The sequence below is a fragment of the Mustelus asterias genome, chromosome 4 (assembly GCF_964213995.1).
Source record: "Mustelus asterias chromosome 4, sMusAst1.hap1.1, whole genome shotgun sequence".
NCBI classification, from domain to species: domain Eukaryota; kingdom Metazoa; phylum Chordata; class Chondrichthyes; order Carcharhiniformes; family Triakidae; genus Mustelus; species Mustelus asterias.
Window position 1 is genome coordinate 121220423 of NC_135804.1, and position 17837 is coordinate 121238259.

Below are 17837 nucleotides of genomic sequence, written 5' to 3' on the forward strand. Positions count from 1 at the left end.
CTCTCAACAACTTTTACAGATGCATTATAGAAAGCATTCTTTCTGGTTGTATCACAGCTTGGTATGGCTCCTACTCTGTCTAAGAACACAAAAACCTACAAAGGGTTGTGAACGCAGCCTAATCCATCTCTCAAACCAGCCTCCCACCCATTGACTCTGCCTACACTTCCCGCTGCCTCGGCAAAGCAGCCAGCATAATTAAGGATCCCACGCACCCCGGACATTCTCTCTTCCACCTCCTTCTGTCGAGAAAAAGATACAAAAGTCTGAGGACATGTACCAACCGACTCAAGAACAGCTTCTTCCCTGCTGCCATCAGACTTTTAGATGGACCTACCTCGCATTAAGTTGATCTTTCCCTACACCCTATCTATGATTGTAACACTACATTCTCTCTCCTTTCCTTCTCTAAATATGATATGCATTGTCTGTATAGCATGCAAGAAACGATACTTTTCACTGTATATACTAATACATGTAACAATAAATCAAATCAACAAAAGCAAGAATGTCAAATTTCAAACAATCACAATTTTTTATACTTCAGGAGCAAGGGTGCTGACAGCAATCAGGCACATAAATAGTAAAAGACTGGTGAAAAGAGGAGTAGGGCTGCTTAGGGACCAAAAAGGGTATTTAGGCATGGAGGCATGGATATGAAATAAATACCTTGCAGCTGCCTTTACCTTTAGCATAAAGAATCGATGAAGGAATTGTTTACATGGACAGTGCCATACAACAGACTTGTGAGCAAAGTTAGAGTTCATGGAATTAAAAGGACGATAGTAATATGGATAGGAAATTGGCTGAGTGACCGAAAACAGGGCATAGTGGTTAATAGATGTTTTGGAGGAAACTTTGTAATGGAGTAGCCCAGGAGTCAATGTTGGGACCCTTGCTCTTCCTGATCAATTTAAAGACCTATCCTTGGTATATAAGGCACACTTTTAAATTTCCGAATAATGTGAACCTTGGATGCATTGTGACCTGTGAGGAGAATAATGTAGAACTTCAGAAGGAACTGGACAAGTTGATGGAATGGGTGGGCAAGTGGCAGATAATGAGAAGAAGTGTAAAATAATTCATTTTGGTAGGAAGAACAGGGAGAGACAATAAAAAACACAACTCTAAAGTGCATGCAAATGCAGAGAGACCTGGGCATATATGTGCATTGAAGGTGGCAGGGCAGATTGAGAGAGTAGTTATTAAAGCATACAGTATTCTAGGCTTTATAAATAAGAGCATAGAGTACAAGAGCAAGGAGGTTATGTTGAAGCTGTATAAGACACTAATTTGACCTCAGTTGGGGTATTGTATCCCCAGCTCTGGGTGCTGTACTTTAGGAAAGATGTGAAGGGTCGGGAGAGAGTGCAGAGAGGATTCACAAGAAAGGCTCCAGGGATGAAGAACTTCAGTTATAATGATAGATTGGAGAAGTTAAGACTGTTTTCCTTGGTGAAGAGAAACTAAGAGGAGATTAGATAATCAAAATCATGAAGGGTCAGAACAGAGTATCGGCAGGGGGACATTGTTCCCATTGGTGACGGATCAAGACCAGAGGGCACAGATTTAAGGTAGTTGACAAAAAGAAACAAAAGCGACATGAGAAACCATTTCACGCAATGAGTGTTGGGGCCTTGAATGCCCTGCGAAAAATTGTGGTGGAGGCCGGTTCAGTTGAGGCATTGAACAGGGAATTTGACTGTTTTCTGAAAGGGAAGAATGTGCAAGGTTACGAGGGGAAGGTAGGGAATGGCACAAAGTGAATTGCTTCTTTGGTGAGCTGATGCAAACATAATGGGCTGAATGGTCTCCTGCTCTAACAATTGTGTGATACGTTATCACGATGTCACTGTGATGCCAGAAACTGTTATAGGCAGAATTACAGCTGAAATAAAGTTATGAAAACAGAATGTTGTGTTTTTCGTGACCTTTCTTGCATTATTTTAATTTAAGGTTGCCATTTATTTTGCCTTGTAGCAGTTCAGTTCAGTTTGTATGTCTAAGCATGGAATGGCTTATTGTTATGAGCAGTTACTGATACAGCAGCTTAATAACTAAGCTTTAGTGATTTACCAAAAAGAATGTTGGGATGCACAACTCAATAGAAATGATCATTGAACTATTTAGTTGACATCTTATATTGTATTCGTGTTTTTTGTAAATATAACATTCCAGTTCGTCTGTTTATTCATTTTAAATTTACATTTTTTCATTAATTGAACATAATCTGGATGAGAAAACAAGGTTCAGTTGGGTCGCTTGAGGGTGACAAGGTAACAAGGAATGAGCTTAAAAAAGAGCTTAGGAGAGCTAGGAGGGGGCATGTGAAGTCCTTGGCGGGTCGGATCAAGGAAAACCCCAAAACTTTTTACTCTTATGTGAGAAATAAAAGAATGACCAGGGTGAGGTTAGGGCCGGTCAAGGACAGTAGTGGGAACTTGTGCATGGAATCAGAAGAGATAGGAGAGGCGATGAATGAATACTTTTCTTCAGTGTTCACCAAGGAGAGGGACCATGTTTTTGAGGATGAGAGTGTGATACAGGCTGATAGGCTGGAGGAGGTAGATGTTCTGAGGGAAGATGTATTCGCAATTTTGAAAAACCTGAGGATCGATAAGTCCCCTGGGCCAGATGGGATATATCCTAGGATTCTTTGGGAGGCAAGGGATGAGATTGCAGAGCCTTTGGCTTTGATCTTTGGGTCCTCACTGTCCACGGGGATAGTGCCGGAGGACTGGAGAGTGGCGAATGTTGTTCCTCTGTTCAAGAAATTAAATAGGAATGACCCTGGTAATTATAGGCCGGTTAGTCTTACTTCGGTGGTCGGTAAGTTAATGGAAAAGGTCCTGAGGGATAGGATTTATGACCATTGAGAAAAATGCAGCTTAATCCGGGATAGTCAACACGGATTCGTGAAGGGCAAGTCTTGCCTCACAAATTTGATTGAATTCTTTGAGGAGGTAACTAAGTGTGTAGATGAAGGTAGAACAGTTGATGTCGTATACATGGATTTTAGTAAAGCGTTTGATAAGGTCCCCCATGGTCGGCTCATGAAGAAAGTAAGGAGGTGTGGGATAGAGGGAAATTTGGCCGATTGGATAAGTAACTGGCTATCTCATAGAAGACAGAGGATGGTGGTGGATGGAAAATTTTCAGACCGGAGACCAGTTACCAGCGGTGTACCACAGGATCAGTGCTGGGTCCTCTGCTATTTGTGAATTTTATCAATGACTTGGAGGAGGGGGCTGAAGGGTGGATCAGTAAATTTGCTGATGACACCAAGATTGGTGGAGTAGTGGATGAGGTGGAGGGCTGTTGTAGGCTGCAAAGAGACATTGATAGGATGCAGAGCTGGGCCGAAAAATGGCAGATGGAGTTTAACCCTGATAGGTGCGAGGTGATTCATTTTGGTAGGACAAATTTGAATGCGGATTACAGGGTCAACGGCAAGGTTCTGAGGAATGTGGAGGAACAGAGAGATCTTGGGGTTCATATCCACAGATCTCTGAAGGTTGCCACTCAAGTGGATAGAGCCGTGAAGAAGGCCTATAGTGTATTAGCATTTATTAACAGGGGGTTGGAGTTTAAGAGCCGTGGGGTTATGCTGCAACTGTACAGGACCTTGGTGAGACCACATTTGGAATATTGTGTGCAGTTCTGATCACCTCACTATAAGAAGGATGTGAAAGCATTGGAGAGAGTGCAAAGGAGATTTACCAGGATGCTGCCTGGTTTGGAGGGTAGGTCTTATGAGGAAAGGTTGAGGGAGCTAGGGCTTTTCTCTTTAGAGTGGAGGAGGATGAGAGGCGACTTAATAGATTTATAAGATGATGAGGGGGATAGATAGAGTGGACGTTCAGAGACTATTTCCTCTGGTGGATGCAGCTGTTACTAGGGGGCATAACTATATGGTTCATGGTGGGAGATACAGGAGACTCAGAGAGTGGTTGGGGTGTGGAATGGACTGCCCGCTGTGATAGTGGAGTCGGTCACTTTAGGAACTTTCAAGCCGTTATTGGATCGGCACATGGAGCACACCAGAATGATAGGGAGTGGGATAGCTTGATCTTGGTTTCGGACAAAGCTCGGCACAACATCGAGGGCCGAAGCCTGTACTGTGCTGTACTGTTCTATGTTCTAATCTATTATGTGTATTAAATGGGGGTTGAACTCTCATCATGATTTACCTGTCTGGGAGAGAATGTGGGACCAATAAGAAACTCTGTAGGGGAGCAAGAGTCAGTCAGAACTTGCAGCTGAAGATGAGTTCCAATTGGAAGAAAAAGTAGTCAGTGGATTCAAAGGGGACTGGAAGAGAATTTGGCAATGAAGCTGCAAATCTACAAATTAAGAAATCAATTGAATGATGTGGTATAAAAGAGAAAGGGAAAAGTTGTTAAAAACAAATCTTGATCAAGGCCAAGAGGAATAATGACAGATCTTTTAGAGGAACAGCTGGGGAGGAAAGGGAAAGTCTCTGATAACTCAGAACTGTGATATTGTCAGTAAAATTGTTCCAATGGAGAAATAAACCATTGCTTTTCAAAAACATATGTAAGCATTAGTCATTAAACACAGATGTTCCAAACAAGTGGAGATCGGATTTAATGAGGAGCTCGATAAATGCATTATGCTACTTTGTAACATTGTTTTGTTGCAACTATGCTGTACATTAACTCTAGAGGATATATATGTTTGCAAAAATGAATGTTGATGACAAAAGCTCTTTTGATAGATAAATGAATTAATACTGTGTATTGCATGAAATGGAGCGACTCAGACCACAAAAATCCTATGTTTGAGTTCTGATCAGCGCTAAATTATCTGATCTTGACTTGGATTGGGATGGTACTGCAGCAGTTGTTTGTGTCCAAGTTCACTGTTGTTAATGCACAAGTTCATAGATAAAACATGGCCACTTGAGAAAGGTGGTGATCATAAAGCATTTTGTGGAAAAGGGAGAAAATAGGAGGAAAATAATATGATGAGATATTCCTTTCATTATCATCAGTTGGAACACTGTTAAGCTAAAAGGTTTAACAGCTGTTTATATATAATATGTATTATAATTGGCTGGAAATTAAGCACAGTTGATTTGATGTGGGACAGAGCAAAGCAAAGGTACTTCAATGTATTAGGGTATGCAATTATAAGCTGACAAGATATATTGTAAGTTTAAATGCGTGGACAGTTATACTTCTTGAAGGTGATGCAGAGCAGTCTCTGATGTTCCACTGGAGATGGAATCAGAGAGTGAGTCACATCGTGCTGTGCCACACAGATGCTGAAGAGTTGCATTGGCGGGCCAAGGAATAGATTGCCTAACAACACACTGTCGAAACTGATGTATTGACATACGGGCAGTAAAGGGGGAAAAATGAAATGAAAAAAAAAATCACAAATAAAGGTTAAGAAAAAGAGAATAAATGTTAAATTGACAAAACCTCTAATACTTTCTAAACATTTTGGCATTTTCTTGTGCAGCTTAAAGACACCAAGTCAATCGACCAGAAGGCAACATTGATGCATTTTTTAGCAGAGATTACCGAAGAAAAATATCCAGAAATCTTGAAATTCACAGATGAAGTTAGCCACATAGAAAATGCAAGCAAAGGTATGTCTATGACCAGATGTGATGACATGATAATCAGGAAGATGGAATTAGTTTTGTCAAAGCATTCTAAATTCTGTTTTTATTTAAAGATTATGATTCCTGCTCAGTGGCGAGTCAGGTCTCCTTTCCTTGAGGCCTGGTCTGTTGACATGATTAAAGCATTTATTTTAATTTGGAACTATTCTTGAGTTGCCTGACTTGAGAAAATCTTGCTATGCACTATGTCCTCTGCATGAGTTTCTAGAAGAATGTTCTCCCCGTACACACACCGCCTGAACCAGTCAGCTTGTGTGGAGCCTATTATAATGGAATAATTACTTTAAGATGTAGTTAACTTAGCTGCTGTGAAGTTCTTTGGACCAAAGGTCAGATTCAGCAAGGAGCATTCAGAATAAGAACTACATGTCTGTTAGAACATGGATTCCTTTATTCTTATCCTGGACTCCCTCTGCTGGTATATGGGTATGGTAGCTCTAAGTGGACAAATGCACACTATATCCCTCCCTCCCTTTCTTAGTAAATGAGAGGTATTATGTTTCTTGAGTTTTTTTTTGCAGAAGAATAAACAATAAATGTAAGCATAATATGAAAATTCAACTTTGCCAATAACACTATTATATATTCTAACTTTTGTTTTAATTTAACGATGCACTCCATCATTTACAATGAGATGAAAAATGGCACCAACTGAAAATAGTTCACTTTGTAACATCATTTAAGTAAAATGGACATTTTCTCTCATGTATAGAATATCATCCAACCTCGAGTGTAGTCTCATTTAACTCACGTTCTACATCTGAAATGTCGATATCAAAATCTGATTCAATGCTTTTGAATGGTGTTTTCAGTGCTGTGAAGAATGATATGTTTGCTAATTTGCGAACCGCGCTTAGCAGTGATCCTTTTGTATTGGTCATAACAAATAGATGGATGTTCCAGGCAGTTGTTGTTTTACAACATGACCATCACATTTCATAAGCATGTTATTTTTGGCTTTAATTGCACAAAGTTGCAGTACCTCATCTTGTTTTATTGCTGCTTAGGTGTCAGTTGGTTGTAGTGTCTTTAGATCGCATTTAGACTTCCGTAGTTAAGATGTTCAGCAACCTTGTCTTCACAAGTAGAACTAATTGTCAGAAAAGGATGTCACAAAAGATGAACTGCTGGGTTGAGCTTATCTGACTTATACTCAACACGGAACTCGTATTCTTTTACTTTGAATATCAAATGCTCTGTTTGAATAGGTGATTTGCTGTGTGGGTTGCTGGAGAAGCTTATAAGTATATGACTTACTTCCACACAATTAGTGATGCAAGTGATACCCATGTGATTAAGAGTGTCCCTCGGTTGTCTCGCTTGCAAATAACATTGCAATACAGGCATTAGTGATCAATTTGCCATTGGAATGGGTTCCCTGCCTTGTCCTTCTGGATGGAAACTGCACCTAAGCCAAACAGGCTTGCATCCATCTTCAGCTGAATGGTTTTCTAAGGATCAAAATCAGTATTTGTGCAACTTGTGGACAGTTGTTTGTGATCTGGCATACAACTTGTTAGTGTGATTTAGTCCACTCCCATAAGACCGTAAGACATGGGAGCAGAATTAGGCCACTCGGCCCATCGAGTCTGCTCCGCCATTCAATCATGGCTGATATTTTTCTCATCCCCATTCTACTGCCTCCTCCCATAACCCCTGATTCCCTTATTAATCAAGAGCCTATCTATTTCTGTCTTAAAGACACTCAATGACCTGGTCTCCACAACTTTTTGCGGCAGAGTTCCACAGATTCACCACACTCTGAAGAAATTCCTCCTCATCTTGTTTTAAAGGATCGTCCCTTTAGCCTGAGGTTGTGTCCTCTGGTTCTAATTTTTCCTACCAGTGGAAACATCTTCTCCACGTCCACTCTATCCAGGCCCCGCAGTATCCTATAAGTTTCAATAAGATCCCCCCTCATCCTTCTAAACTCCCAACAAGTACAGACCCAGAATCCTCAACCGTTCCTCACACGACAAGCTCTTCATTCCAGGGATCATTCTTGTGAACCTCTTCTGGACCCTTTCCAAGGCCACTTGGTCTCGTTTGTCAGATCACGTAGGGGACAGATAATGTAGCAAGATCAGGAATTAAATGACTATAGTACATTGTGATGAATCCCAGCAGACTCTGGAGTTGTTACACATTTGTGGAATCAGCAACATTTACAATGGCTTCCACTTTGTGTAGATCAAGCGATACTCCTTCTGAGCATGTATCTTTCTTCAAGGTGTGGTTACAGTCACTAACATATTGTGGGCATACATGTGGAACAAGTCTCGAATACAATTTTGGTATGACCATAAATGAGAATGTCATGACAGATGTTCAGCATGCCTTCAAGTCTTTGAAGCGTGGGCTGAATCATGTGCTGGAGTACTTCAGCTGCTGAACTGACTGAGGTTGCGCCTCTTGTATCAAAAAGTTTGATGTGAGTGGAGAATACTGTAAGATACCTTGACTCTTCAGCAAGCTTGATCTGTTGGCATCCTGCATCGAGATCAAGCTTATCAATGCTTAGCACAATTCGATTTCTTGATGATGTAATTGATTGTTGGTGCCCTTCTTATTGTATGGCTTGGTTTGGTGACTCCATATCAATGCAGGTTCTAATTAGGTTTTGGCTCTTCGGTTTTTTGACAACTTATATGGGTGAAACCCAAGGGACAGACATCCTTAACTTTCTCAATTATGTCAAGGTCAGGTTGGCACTGAAGTTCCTTCTCTGCTTGTTTCTGACATGAAATGATATGCATTGCCATGATGCGTAACTGGAGGCACAGGGTCTACATGAAATTTGCATGTAACATCTTTCAGTTTGCGAATACCAGTGAAGCAGTCAGCATACAATTCCAGGATGTTGTAGTGTTCATGGTATGTGTAGGAATCAAATATATGACCACATTCATGTGCAGATCTGTCATTGTGTGGAAATTGATGTTTCATAATCTCTAGATATTGCACAGAATGCAGCATTTGTTCCGATATCTTTGAATGTGACGTTCAAAACTCCCGACAACTTTCAGTGGCTTGTCAATGTTATGAGGGGCAATCTTTGTATTCCCTGATCTGCAGAAAATGGGGTATTTCGGAATGTTGAACGTTTCCTGCAACAGTGATAGATGCTCCTATATCTACAAGAGCATTTACTCCAGAGTGCCAGTGTTCACTGTAGCTGGTTGCTGGTCCAGAAGATAATAAAAAAGCATATTCAGGGGCATCCACCATAAGATAGCTATGTTCTCTGACCCTTTTGGTGTGTGGCACTCTCCTGGTGGTATTGGTCTTGATAGTTTATTTTGCTGAAGAATGATAAACATAAATGAAGAGGTTGAGTTTTCCACAAGCTTTACACTGTTTACCAGTAGAGCAGGGCACCCTGTCCAGTGTGGGCGGGTGGCATAGAGGAATTGAGGATAAGCGGGGAGCCCAAGGGTTGTGTGGGGGGGGGGGGGGGGGGGGGTGGTGGTGGTCAGTCCTATTATTATCTCGGAGTTAATTACCTCGATTATCGAGGTTTTAATTCTTAAAACTTTTTCGGTGTAACAATTACTGTAAGACAGTTGGAAGTATCTGTAGTTTCCAATTTAATTTGTACTTGCAGTTGGTAAGATGCAGCAAGTAGCATTTGGAATCAGAACTGCGCGTGCTGTTAGTCATGGGTTCCTTTATTCTTCTAGCCTCCTTCTGCTGGTATGGGTATGGTAGCATTAAGCGAGCAAAATGCACAATGCAATTTTCAATGCACTATAGCTATCTCAGTCGCTTCACCAGGGCAGCCTTGAAAATGATCAGCTACGTCATGATAACTTGTTATTTGGGACACAGTACGTGAAAGGTTTTTTTTATTCGTACCTTTTTTTTACATTCTTATAAAATCTTTACCTTAAACTTTCCACTGCCTTTTAAGAACACATTTTGAGAAATGTTTTCTGCATTAAGAATATAATTACTTACTGTAACCATGTTGCATTATCCCTCTGCCTACCAAACAGATCATGCATATATTGTGAAAGATGTTTCCAATGATGTACATCTTTTGATTTTCTAAAATTATATTTCCAAGTGTTAGCATTTTGTCGTAGTGCTTAAATGTTTCAGTATTGCATACTGCCACTATTGTGTTGTTTGCTGAATGAAATCATTCAGTAATTTTATCGTTGTGTTTACATTTTTTAATACTGTATACTGCCACTGTTTTGCTGTTGCTGAATGAAATCATTCAGTACACGTTACTCCCCTGTCCTGCAACTCCGATTCATTCTCTGTTCAGTCCTGAAAATACCAGATTTACTTTCAGATGTGACATTCGTGTACTGGTTGGCATTGAATAACTTTTTTTATATGATAAATGGTTCCATGTCGGTAATGATGCAGATATCCACTCCATCTGACGAAGGAGCAGGGCTCCGAAAGCTAATGGCATTTGCTACCAAATAAACCTGTTGGACTTTAACCTGGTGTTGTTAAAACTCTTACTCCATGTAAGTAAGGAAGAGAAGGATGACCATTTGCATTGTACCCTTCCTGTCACTCTCACCATATCCCATTCTCTCCTTCTGGTGGAGCACTCCACCTCGTTTTTCTGACTTGCCTTGTGGTATCATGCAATGTCCAACTGAAGAACATCACGGAATGTTTTTTATTAAAACTTAATTTTTTTCTTCAGTTGGTGAACACAAGCTCCATTTTAACTGAACCTGTTGGTTGCCTATTTTACATCTGCCTAATTTTACACTCAATGCAACGGACGTATGCAAAACTGTGCTTTCTGCACAACTACTTTTAAAAGAATATAGAGAAGAAATAGTGGAAACACCATTACGCATTTTTGTTAATTCATTAGAATAAGGCATAGTACCAGAGGACTGGTGGATAACTGATGTTTTTCCACTCTGGGAAGAGCAAAACTAAAGGCCATCAGTATAAATTAGTTACCAAGACAGCGTTTAATCTAAATTGAGGACAACCAGACTATGGAAGGGAGAAAGTAAATTGGGGGCACAATAACTCTTGAAATATAACCAATATATATGTTGGTGCACAAAGCCAAAAAATGCGGATCTTAAAAATCTGGAATGGAAAAATAAAATACGAGAGTTACTCAACAGGTCAGACAGCATCTCTGGAGAGAGAAACAGAGTAAATGTTGCAATTCAGTTGCCGCGTCTCCACAGATGCTGCCTGACCTACTGAGTGCTTCAGCCTTTTTTAAAATTTATTATACATTGATGTGCTGCACTTCTGAAAGAATCCAGTAATTGAGGTTAGTTTGGGGCGGCACATAGTTCAGAAATGCTGGCTGAGCCGAAGACATTTAGTATTCTAAAAGATCAGCTTCAGTGAATTAGCATGCAGATATGCAATCCTTTTGGAATACTCAAGATGGCATCAAATCATTCATTACTTACTGACATTGCAACATCATTTGCTACAGCCTGGCAATCACTCATTCACCTCAAAATGCCATTAAGCTGTTACGTGCTGCAATCGAACTTGTTCAGTATGTGATTTATTTTCACTCACACTTAGCGCAACTGCAGTAACAGCATTGCCATATGGGATGTTCAGAGGACCAGGGGCCTCGATGAAAATGATAACAAATTGCATCCTTAATCGGAAAAAGTCCTAATTTTCGCATTAAGTGACTTATTTTTCAGAATGGAAAAGTGCTTCAAGAATATTTAATTTTTGTTAATTGTTGTTTATTCTTGTTAATTTTGTTTAATTTTTTGCATTTTCTGTGTTAAAAATTCAAGCGCATAATTTAGAAATTTGATGGGATGCTTTTTTGCATTTTGAAAGATTAGCAAAAGATACACACAGCTATTTGCTAAGACAATAACAACTAAAGTGTTAATTAAATGGTTGCAGAGCAATATTATCTTCAACTTTTATGGAGACAATTACAATAATGCATACTCATTTTCTCAAACAGCCTAATCAAAATTCAGTGAGTTATTTGTTCCCCTCTCTAGTCCATTGAACAATTCATCCCTAAGGAAGTGGAAAATGCAAAACACTTCTGCATAGATGGATACTATATGTCATGGAATTTTCATTTGTATTTCTAATAAGGTCAAAGCTGCATGATCAGTGTGAATCTAGTAGCATTTCTTCCCACTCCAGTCCCCGAATACTGCATACTGAACAGGTATTAAAATGCATTATGTTCTATATTTAATGTGTCAAGGAACCATTCTAAGTAAGGATACAGGTATTTTTTTTCTGATAACTCTATACATTCAGTGGGGAAGCTACATGTGAACTTGGACTCATTTGAAAATGAAGGATGTGCTTTATTTTAATACATCTGAAGACAGTTGTCACAGTTTAGGATTCCTTGTTCAATTGTTTTCCACAGAATTTGAAAAAAGACTTATTTTCTATACTTATCTTTTAAAGACAAGTTGTATTCTCAGAACGTTATCAATCCAAGACAGCTAAGTGAAGAGTATTTAATTTACCAAATGAAAATTGTTTTACTGTGGAACATAATAGGAAGCCATGTGTTACCAGATCCAAACAATTGAAAAATCTCTGGAGAACACAAGAAATAGCAGCAGGAATACACTAAATGGCCCTTCGAGGCTGCTCCAGCACTCAGTGAAATCATGGCTGATCTGATCATGGACTTAACTCCATTTTTCTGCCTTGCCCACCTTTACTGTCCTCTCCCAAGTAGATCACAAATCTGTTTATCCCAGTGTAGGGTAAAACGAAACATTGACAGCTGAAAGGAAAGCTAGCTTTTGCACTTAAGGTACTCTTAAGGCAAAAAGATCCCAGAAAAAGCAGGCTCAAAAAGTAGGCATACAGAGGAGTAAATCTGTTTCAGATGATCCACTGAGGTGGGGCTGCACAGAGTATTCATTATTCTTATATTATTATACAAAGACAGGTAACATTCTTGAAAATAAACAAATCCAGTCATAACTGGATATTGGCTGGAGAGTGAAACAGCTTAACATCGTTCCTGGCTTATGCCCCAATACAACTATAGATTTGGGAATGCAAGTCAATTCTCAAAAGTAAATTGCACTGATTGTATAAGCACTTGACTGCTCATCTATTGACAAATTTGTTTGAGGATATGTCATTAATAGATAAAAAGGAACCAGTAGATGTTGTATCCTTGGATTTCCGAAAGGCTTTTCAAGAAGGTGCCACGCAAAAGGTTAATACACAAGATAATGGCTCATGGAATTGGGGATAATATATTAACATTGACAGAGGATTGTTTAACTGACAGGAAGCAAAGAGGGATAAACAGGATATCTTTAAGTTTGAAGGCTGTGACTAGTGACAGTGTTGAGGCCCCAACTATTTGCAATTCATATTAATGACACAGACAAAGAGACAGAGTAATCTATCTTGCGTTTGCTGACAATACAAAGCTAGGTGGGAATTGTAAGTTGTGAGGAGAACACAATATACAAGGATCCATTGGTGGTTATTTTCCAAAATTCAAAACTCTGGACTGGTTCCTACAGATTGGAGGGCAGCTAATATAAGCCTGCTATTCAAAAAGGGAGGTAGAGAGAAAACAGGGAACTATAGCCCAGTGAGCCTAACGTCGGTACTGAGGAAGCTGCTAGAGTCCATTATCAAGGATTTCATAACTCGGCATTTGGAAGGCAGTGGTGTAATCAGACAAAGTCAGCATGGATTTACAAAAAGGAAATTATGCTTGACGAATCTATTGGAATTCTTTGAGGATAGAACAGCACAGAACAGGCCCTTCGGCCCACGATGTTGCGCCGAGCTTTGTCTGAAACCCAGATCAAGCTATTTCCTCCCTATCATCCCGAAGTACTCCATGTGCCTATCCAGTAGCTTCTTAAATGTTCCTAAAGTTTCTGACTCCACTATCCCTGCAGGCAGTCCATTCCACACCCCAACCACACTGCGTAAAAAACCTACCTCGGACATCCTTCCTATATCTCCCACCATGAACCCTATAGTTATGCCCCCTAGTTACCGCTCCATTCACCCGAGGAAATAGTCTTTGAACGTTCACTCTATCTATCCCCCTCATCACCTTATAAACCTCTATCAAGTCTCCTCTCAACCTCCTCCGCTCCAAAGAGAAAAGCCCAAGTTCCCTCAACCTTTCCTCATAAGACCTACCCTCCAAGCCAGGCAGCATCCTGGTAAATCTCCTTTGCACTCTTTCCAGTGTCTCTACATCCTTCTTGTAGTGAGGTGACCAGAACTGCACACAATATTCCAAATGCGTAGGATTCCAAAGGATGTAACTATTAAAGTTGACCGAGGAGAACCAATGGATGTGGTTTATTTAGACTTTCAGAAGGCTTTCAACAAGGTCTCACATAACAAACTACTATGTGAAGTTAAAGCACATGGGATTGCAGGTAATACCCTGAGATGGATAGAAAGCTGGTTAGCAGGTAGGAAGCAAGGGATTGGCATAAATGGGTCTTTTTCTGATTGGCAGTTAGTGACTAGTGGGGTTACGCAGGGATCTTTGCCAGGACCCCAACTGTTCACATATATTAATGATTTAGAAGAGGGAACTAAATGTATTATCTCCAAATTTGCAGATGATACAAAGTTGGGTGGGAGGGTGCGCTGTGAGGAGGATGCAGCGATGCTTCAGCGTGATTTGGACAGGTTGAGTGTGTGGGCATATGCATGGCAGATGCAGTAATATGTGGATAAATGTGAGGTTATCCGCTTTGGTAGAAATAATAGGAAGACCGATTACTACTTGAATGGGTGTAAATTGAGAGAAGTGGATACTCAGCGAGACCGTGGTGTCCTCATGTATCAGTCACTGAAAGTAAGTGCACAGGTACAGCAGACAGTAGAAGGCAAATGATATGTTGTCCTTCATAGCAAGAAAATTTGAGTACAGGGATGTTTTACCGCAATTGTATAGGGTATCTGGTATAGGCGGCTGAGGGACTTCACTGGTGCATTCTGGGAGAAGTCAGACCAGCAACATCTTCTAAGTGGGAAGTGGAAGATCTGGTGTCAAGGAGTGGTAAGCCCGAAACACTACATTAGTGTTTCCCTTCTTCCCTTCCTCCTCTAACCAAAAAAAAGGCCACTGTGAGAAGGTAAAAGTGAAGGTAAGAGTTTTATAAATTTTCTTAAATAATTTAATTGGTGCTAGAAATGTCAGTCAGTGGGGTTAAGTGCTGCACTTGTGAGATGTGGGAGATCCGTGACGCTTCCAGCATCTCAGATGACTACATCTGCAGGAAGTGCACTCAATTGCAGCTCCTTGCAGACCGCATGGATAGGTTGGAGCAGCAGTTGGATGCACTTAGGAGCATGAAGGTGTGGGAAAGCGTCATAGATAGGAGCTTCAGAGACGTGGTCACATCCAAGGTGCAGGCAGATAGATGGGTGACCGCTAGAAGAGGCAGGCAGTCAGTGCAGGAATCCCCTGTGGTCGTCCCCCTCTCTAAGAAGTATACCACTTTGGATACTGTTGGGGGGGGGGGGGGTTGCCTATCAGGTTTTAACAGCAGCAGCAGCCAGGGCAGTGGCACCACAGCTGGCTCTGTTGTTAAGCAGGGAGGGATAAAGAACACTAGAGCAATAATTAGAGGAGACTCTATAGTTAGGGGTGCAGATAGGTGCTTCTGTGGACCTGAAAGAGACTCCAGGATGGCCTGTTGTCTCCCTGGTACCAGGGTCCAGGATGTCTCTGAGCATGCAGAAAGCATTCTGAAGGGACAGGGTGAGCAGCCAGAGGTTGTGGTACATATTGGTACTAACAACATTGGTAGGATGAGTGATGAGGTCCTGCAGCAGCAGTTTAGGGATTTAGGTGGAAAGTTGAAAAGCATGATCTCTAGGGTTGTAATCTCAGGATTACTCCCTGTGCCACGTGCCAGTGAGGCTAGAAATAGCTCAACACGCGGCTGAACAGCTGGTGTAGGAGGGAGAGTTTCAAATATCTGGACCATTGGGATCTCTTCTGGGGCAGGTGGGCCCTGTACAAGAAGGATAGGTTGCATCTAAACTGGCAGGGCATAAATATTCTGGCCAGGAGGTTTGTTGGTGTCTCATGGGAGGATTTAAACTCGGTTGGCAGGGGGGGTGGGAACCAAAACAAAGGTGAATTAACAGAAGCAGAACCAGAGAGTAGGGCCAGTAAGACTCAGAGAAAGAACAGGCAGCGTGTGGTTGCTGATCAGAGAGGGTCTGGTGGACAGAAGTGCATTTATTTCAATGCAAGAAGTGTAACAGGTAAGGCAGATAAACTTAGAGCTTGGATTAGTACTTGGAATTATGATGATGTTGCCATTACAGAGATTTGGTTAAGGGAAGGACAGAATTGGCAGCTTAACGTTCCAGGATACAGATGTTTCAGGTGGGATAGAGGAGGATGTAAAAGGGGTGGGGATTTGCACTACTGGTTAAGGAAATATCACAACTGTACTGCAGGAGGACACCTCGGAGGGCTCATACAGCGAGGCAATATGGGTAGAGCTCAGGAATAGGAAGGATGTAGTCACAAAGTTGGAGGTTTACTATAGGCCACCCAACAGCCAGTGGGAGATAGAGGAACAGATATGTAGGCAGATTTTGGCACGGTGTAAAAGTAACAGGGTTGTTGTGGTGGGAGATTTTAACTTCCCCTATGTTGACCGGGACTCACTTAGTGCGAGGGGCATGGATGGGACAGAGTTGTAAGGAGCATCCAGGAGGGCTTCTTGAAGCAGTATGTAGATAGTCCAACTAGGGAAGGGGCCATACTGGACCTAGTATTGGGGAATGAGCCCAGCCAGGTGGTCGACATTTCAGTAGGGGAGCAGTTCGGGAACAGTGACCACAGCTTTAAGGTACTGGTGGATAAAGATAAGTGTAATCCTCAAGTGAAGGTGCTAAATTGGGGGAAGGTTAATTACAACAATATTAGGCAGGAACTGAAGAATGTAGATCGGGGGCAGATATTTGAGGGCAAATCCACATCTGGCATGTGGGAGGCTTTCAAGTGTAAGTTGATAGGGATTCAAGACCAGCACATTCCTGTATGGATGAAGGATAAGTATGGCAAGTTTTGAGAACCTTGGATAACGAGAGATATTGTGAGCCTAGTCACAGAGAAAATGGAAGCATTTGTCAAAGCTAGGAAGCTCAGAACACACAAAGCAAGTGCGGGATACAAGGAAAGTTGAAAGAAACAAGGGCTAAAAGGGATCATGAAAAGTCATTGGCCAGCAGGATTAAGGAAAATCCCAAGGCCTTTTATACATATATAAAGAGGGTAGTCAGGAGCGGGTTGGCCCACTCAAGGACAGGGGAGGGAATCTATGCGTGGAGCCAGAGGACATGGGCTGGGTACTTAATGAGTACTTTGCATCAATTTTCACCAGAGAAGGACTTGGTGGATGATGAGTCTGGGAAAGAGTGTAGATAGTTTGAGTCATGTTGAGATCAAAAAGAAGCAGGTATTGGGGTTCTTGGGAAACATTAAGGTAGACAAGTCCCCAGGGCTTGATAGGATATACCCCAGAATACTGAAAGAAGCAAGGGAGGTAATTGCTGGGGCCTTGAGAGAAATCTTTGTATCCTTACTGGCTGCAGGGGAGGAAAACACAGTAAGAAGTTTAACAACACCAGGTTAAAGTCCAACAGGTTTATTTGGTAGCAAAAGCCACACAAGCTTTCGGAGCTCCAAGCCCCGTCTTCAGGTGACTTGCAGGGGAGGTCCCAGAGGATTGGAGTATCGCAAGTGTTGTTCCTTTGTTTAAGAAGGGTAGCCAGAATAATCCAGCTAATTACAGGCCGGTGAGCCTGACATCTGTGGTAGGGAAATTATTGGAGAGGATTCTTCGAGACAGGATTTATTCCCACTTGGAAATAGCTGGACGTATTAGCTCGAGGCAACGTGGTTTTGTGAAGGGGAGATCGTGCCTCACTAACTTGATCGAGTTTTTTGAGGAAGTGACGAAGATTATTGACGAGGGTAGGGCAGTGGATGTTGTCTACCTGGACTTCAGTAAGGCCTTTGACAAGGTCTCTCATGGCAGACTGGTGTAGAAGGTGAAGTCGCTTGGGATCAGAGGTGAGCTGGTAAGGTGGATGCAGAACTGGCTCGATGATAGAAGACAGAGGGTAGCAGTGAAAGGGTGCATTTCTGAATGGAGGGCTGTGACAAGTGGCTGTGACAAGTGGCACCTCAATATGCCAACATCTTCATGCA

General features: G+C 41.5%; 1 protein-coding gene across 5 annotated transcripts in view; it reads left to right on the forward strand.

The window, feature by feature from the left end:
- Positions 1-17837, forward strand: part of diaph2 (diaphanous-related formin 2) — an 852337-nt gene that overhangs the window by 525962 nt on the left and 308538 nt on the right. For all 5 annotated transcript variants that reach the window (XM_078211680.1, XM_078211681.1, XM_078211683.1 and 2 more), the window contains one exon: positions 5488-5617. In XM_078211680.1, coding sequence (XP_078067806.1) covers positions 5488-5617 — 130 coding nt within the window. The remainder of the gene's footprint in view (positions 1-5487; positions 5618-17837) is intronic.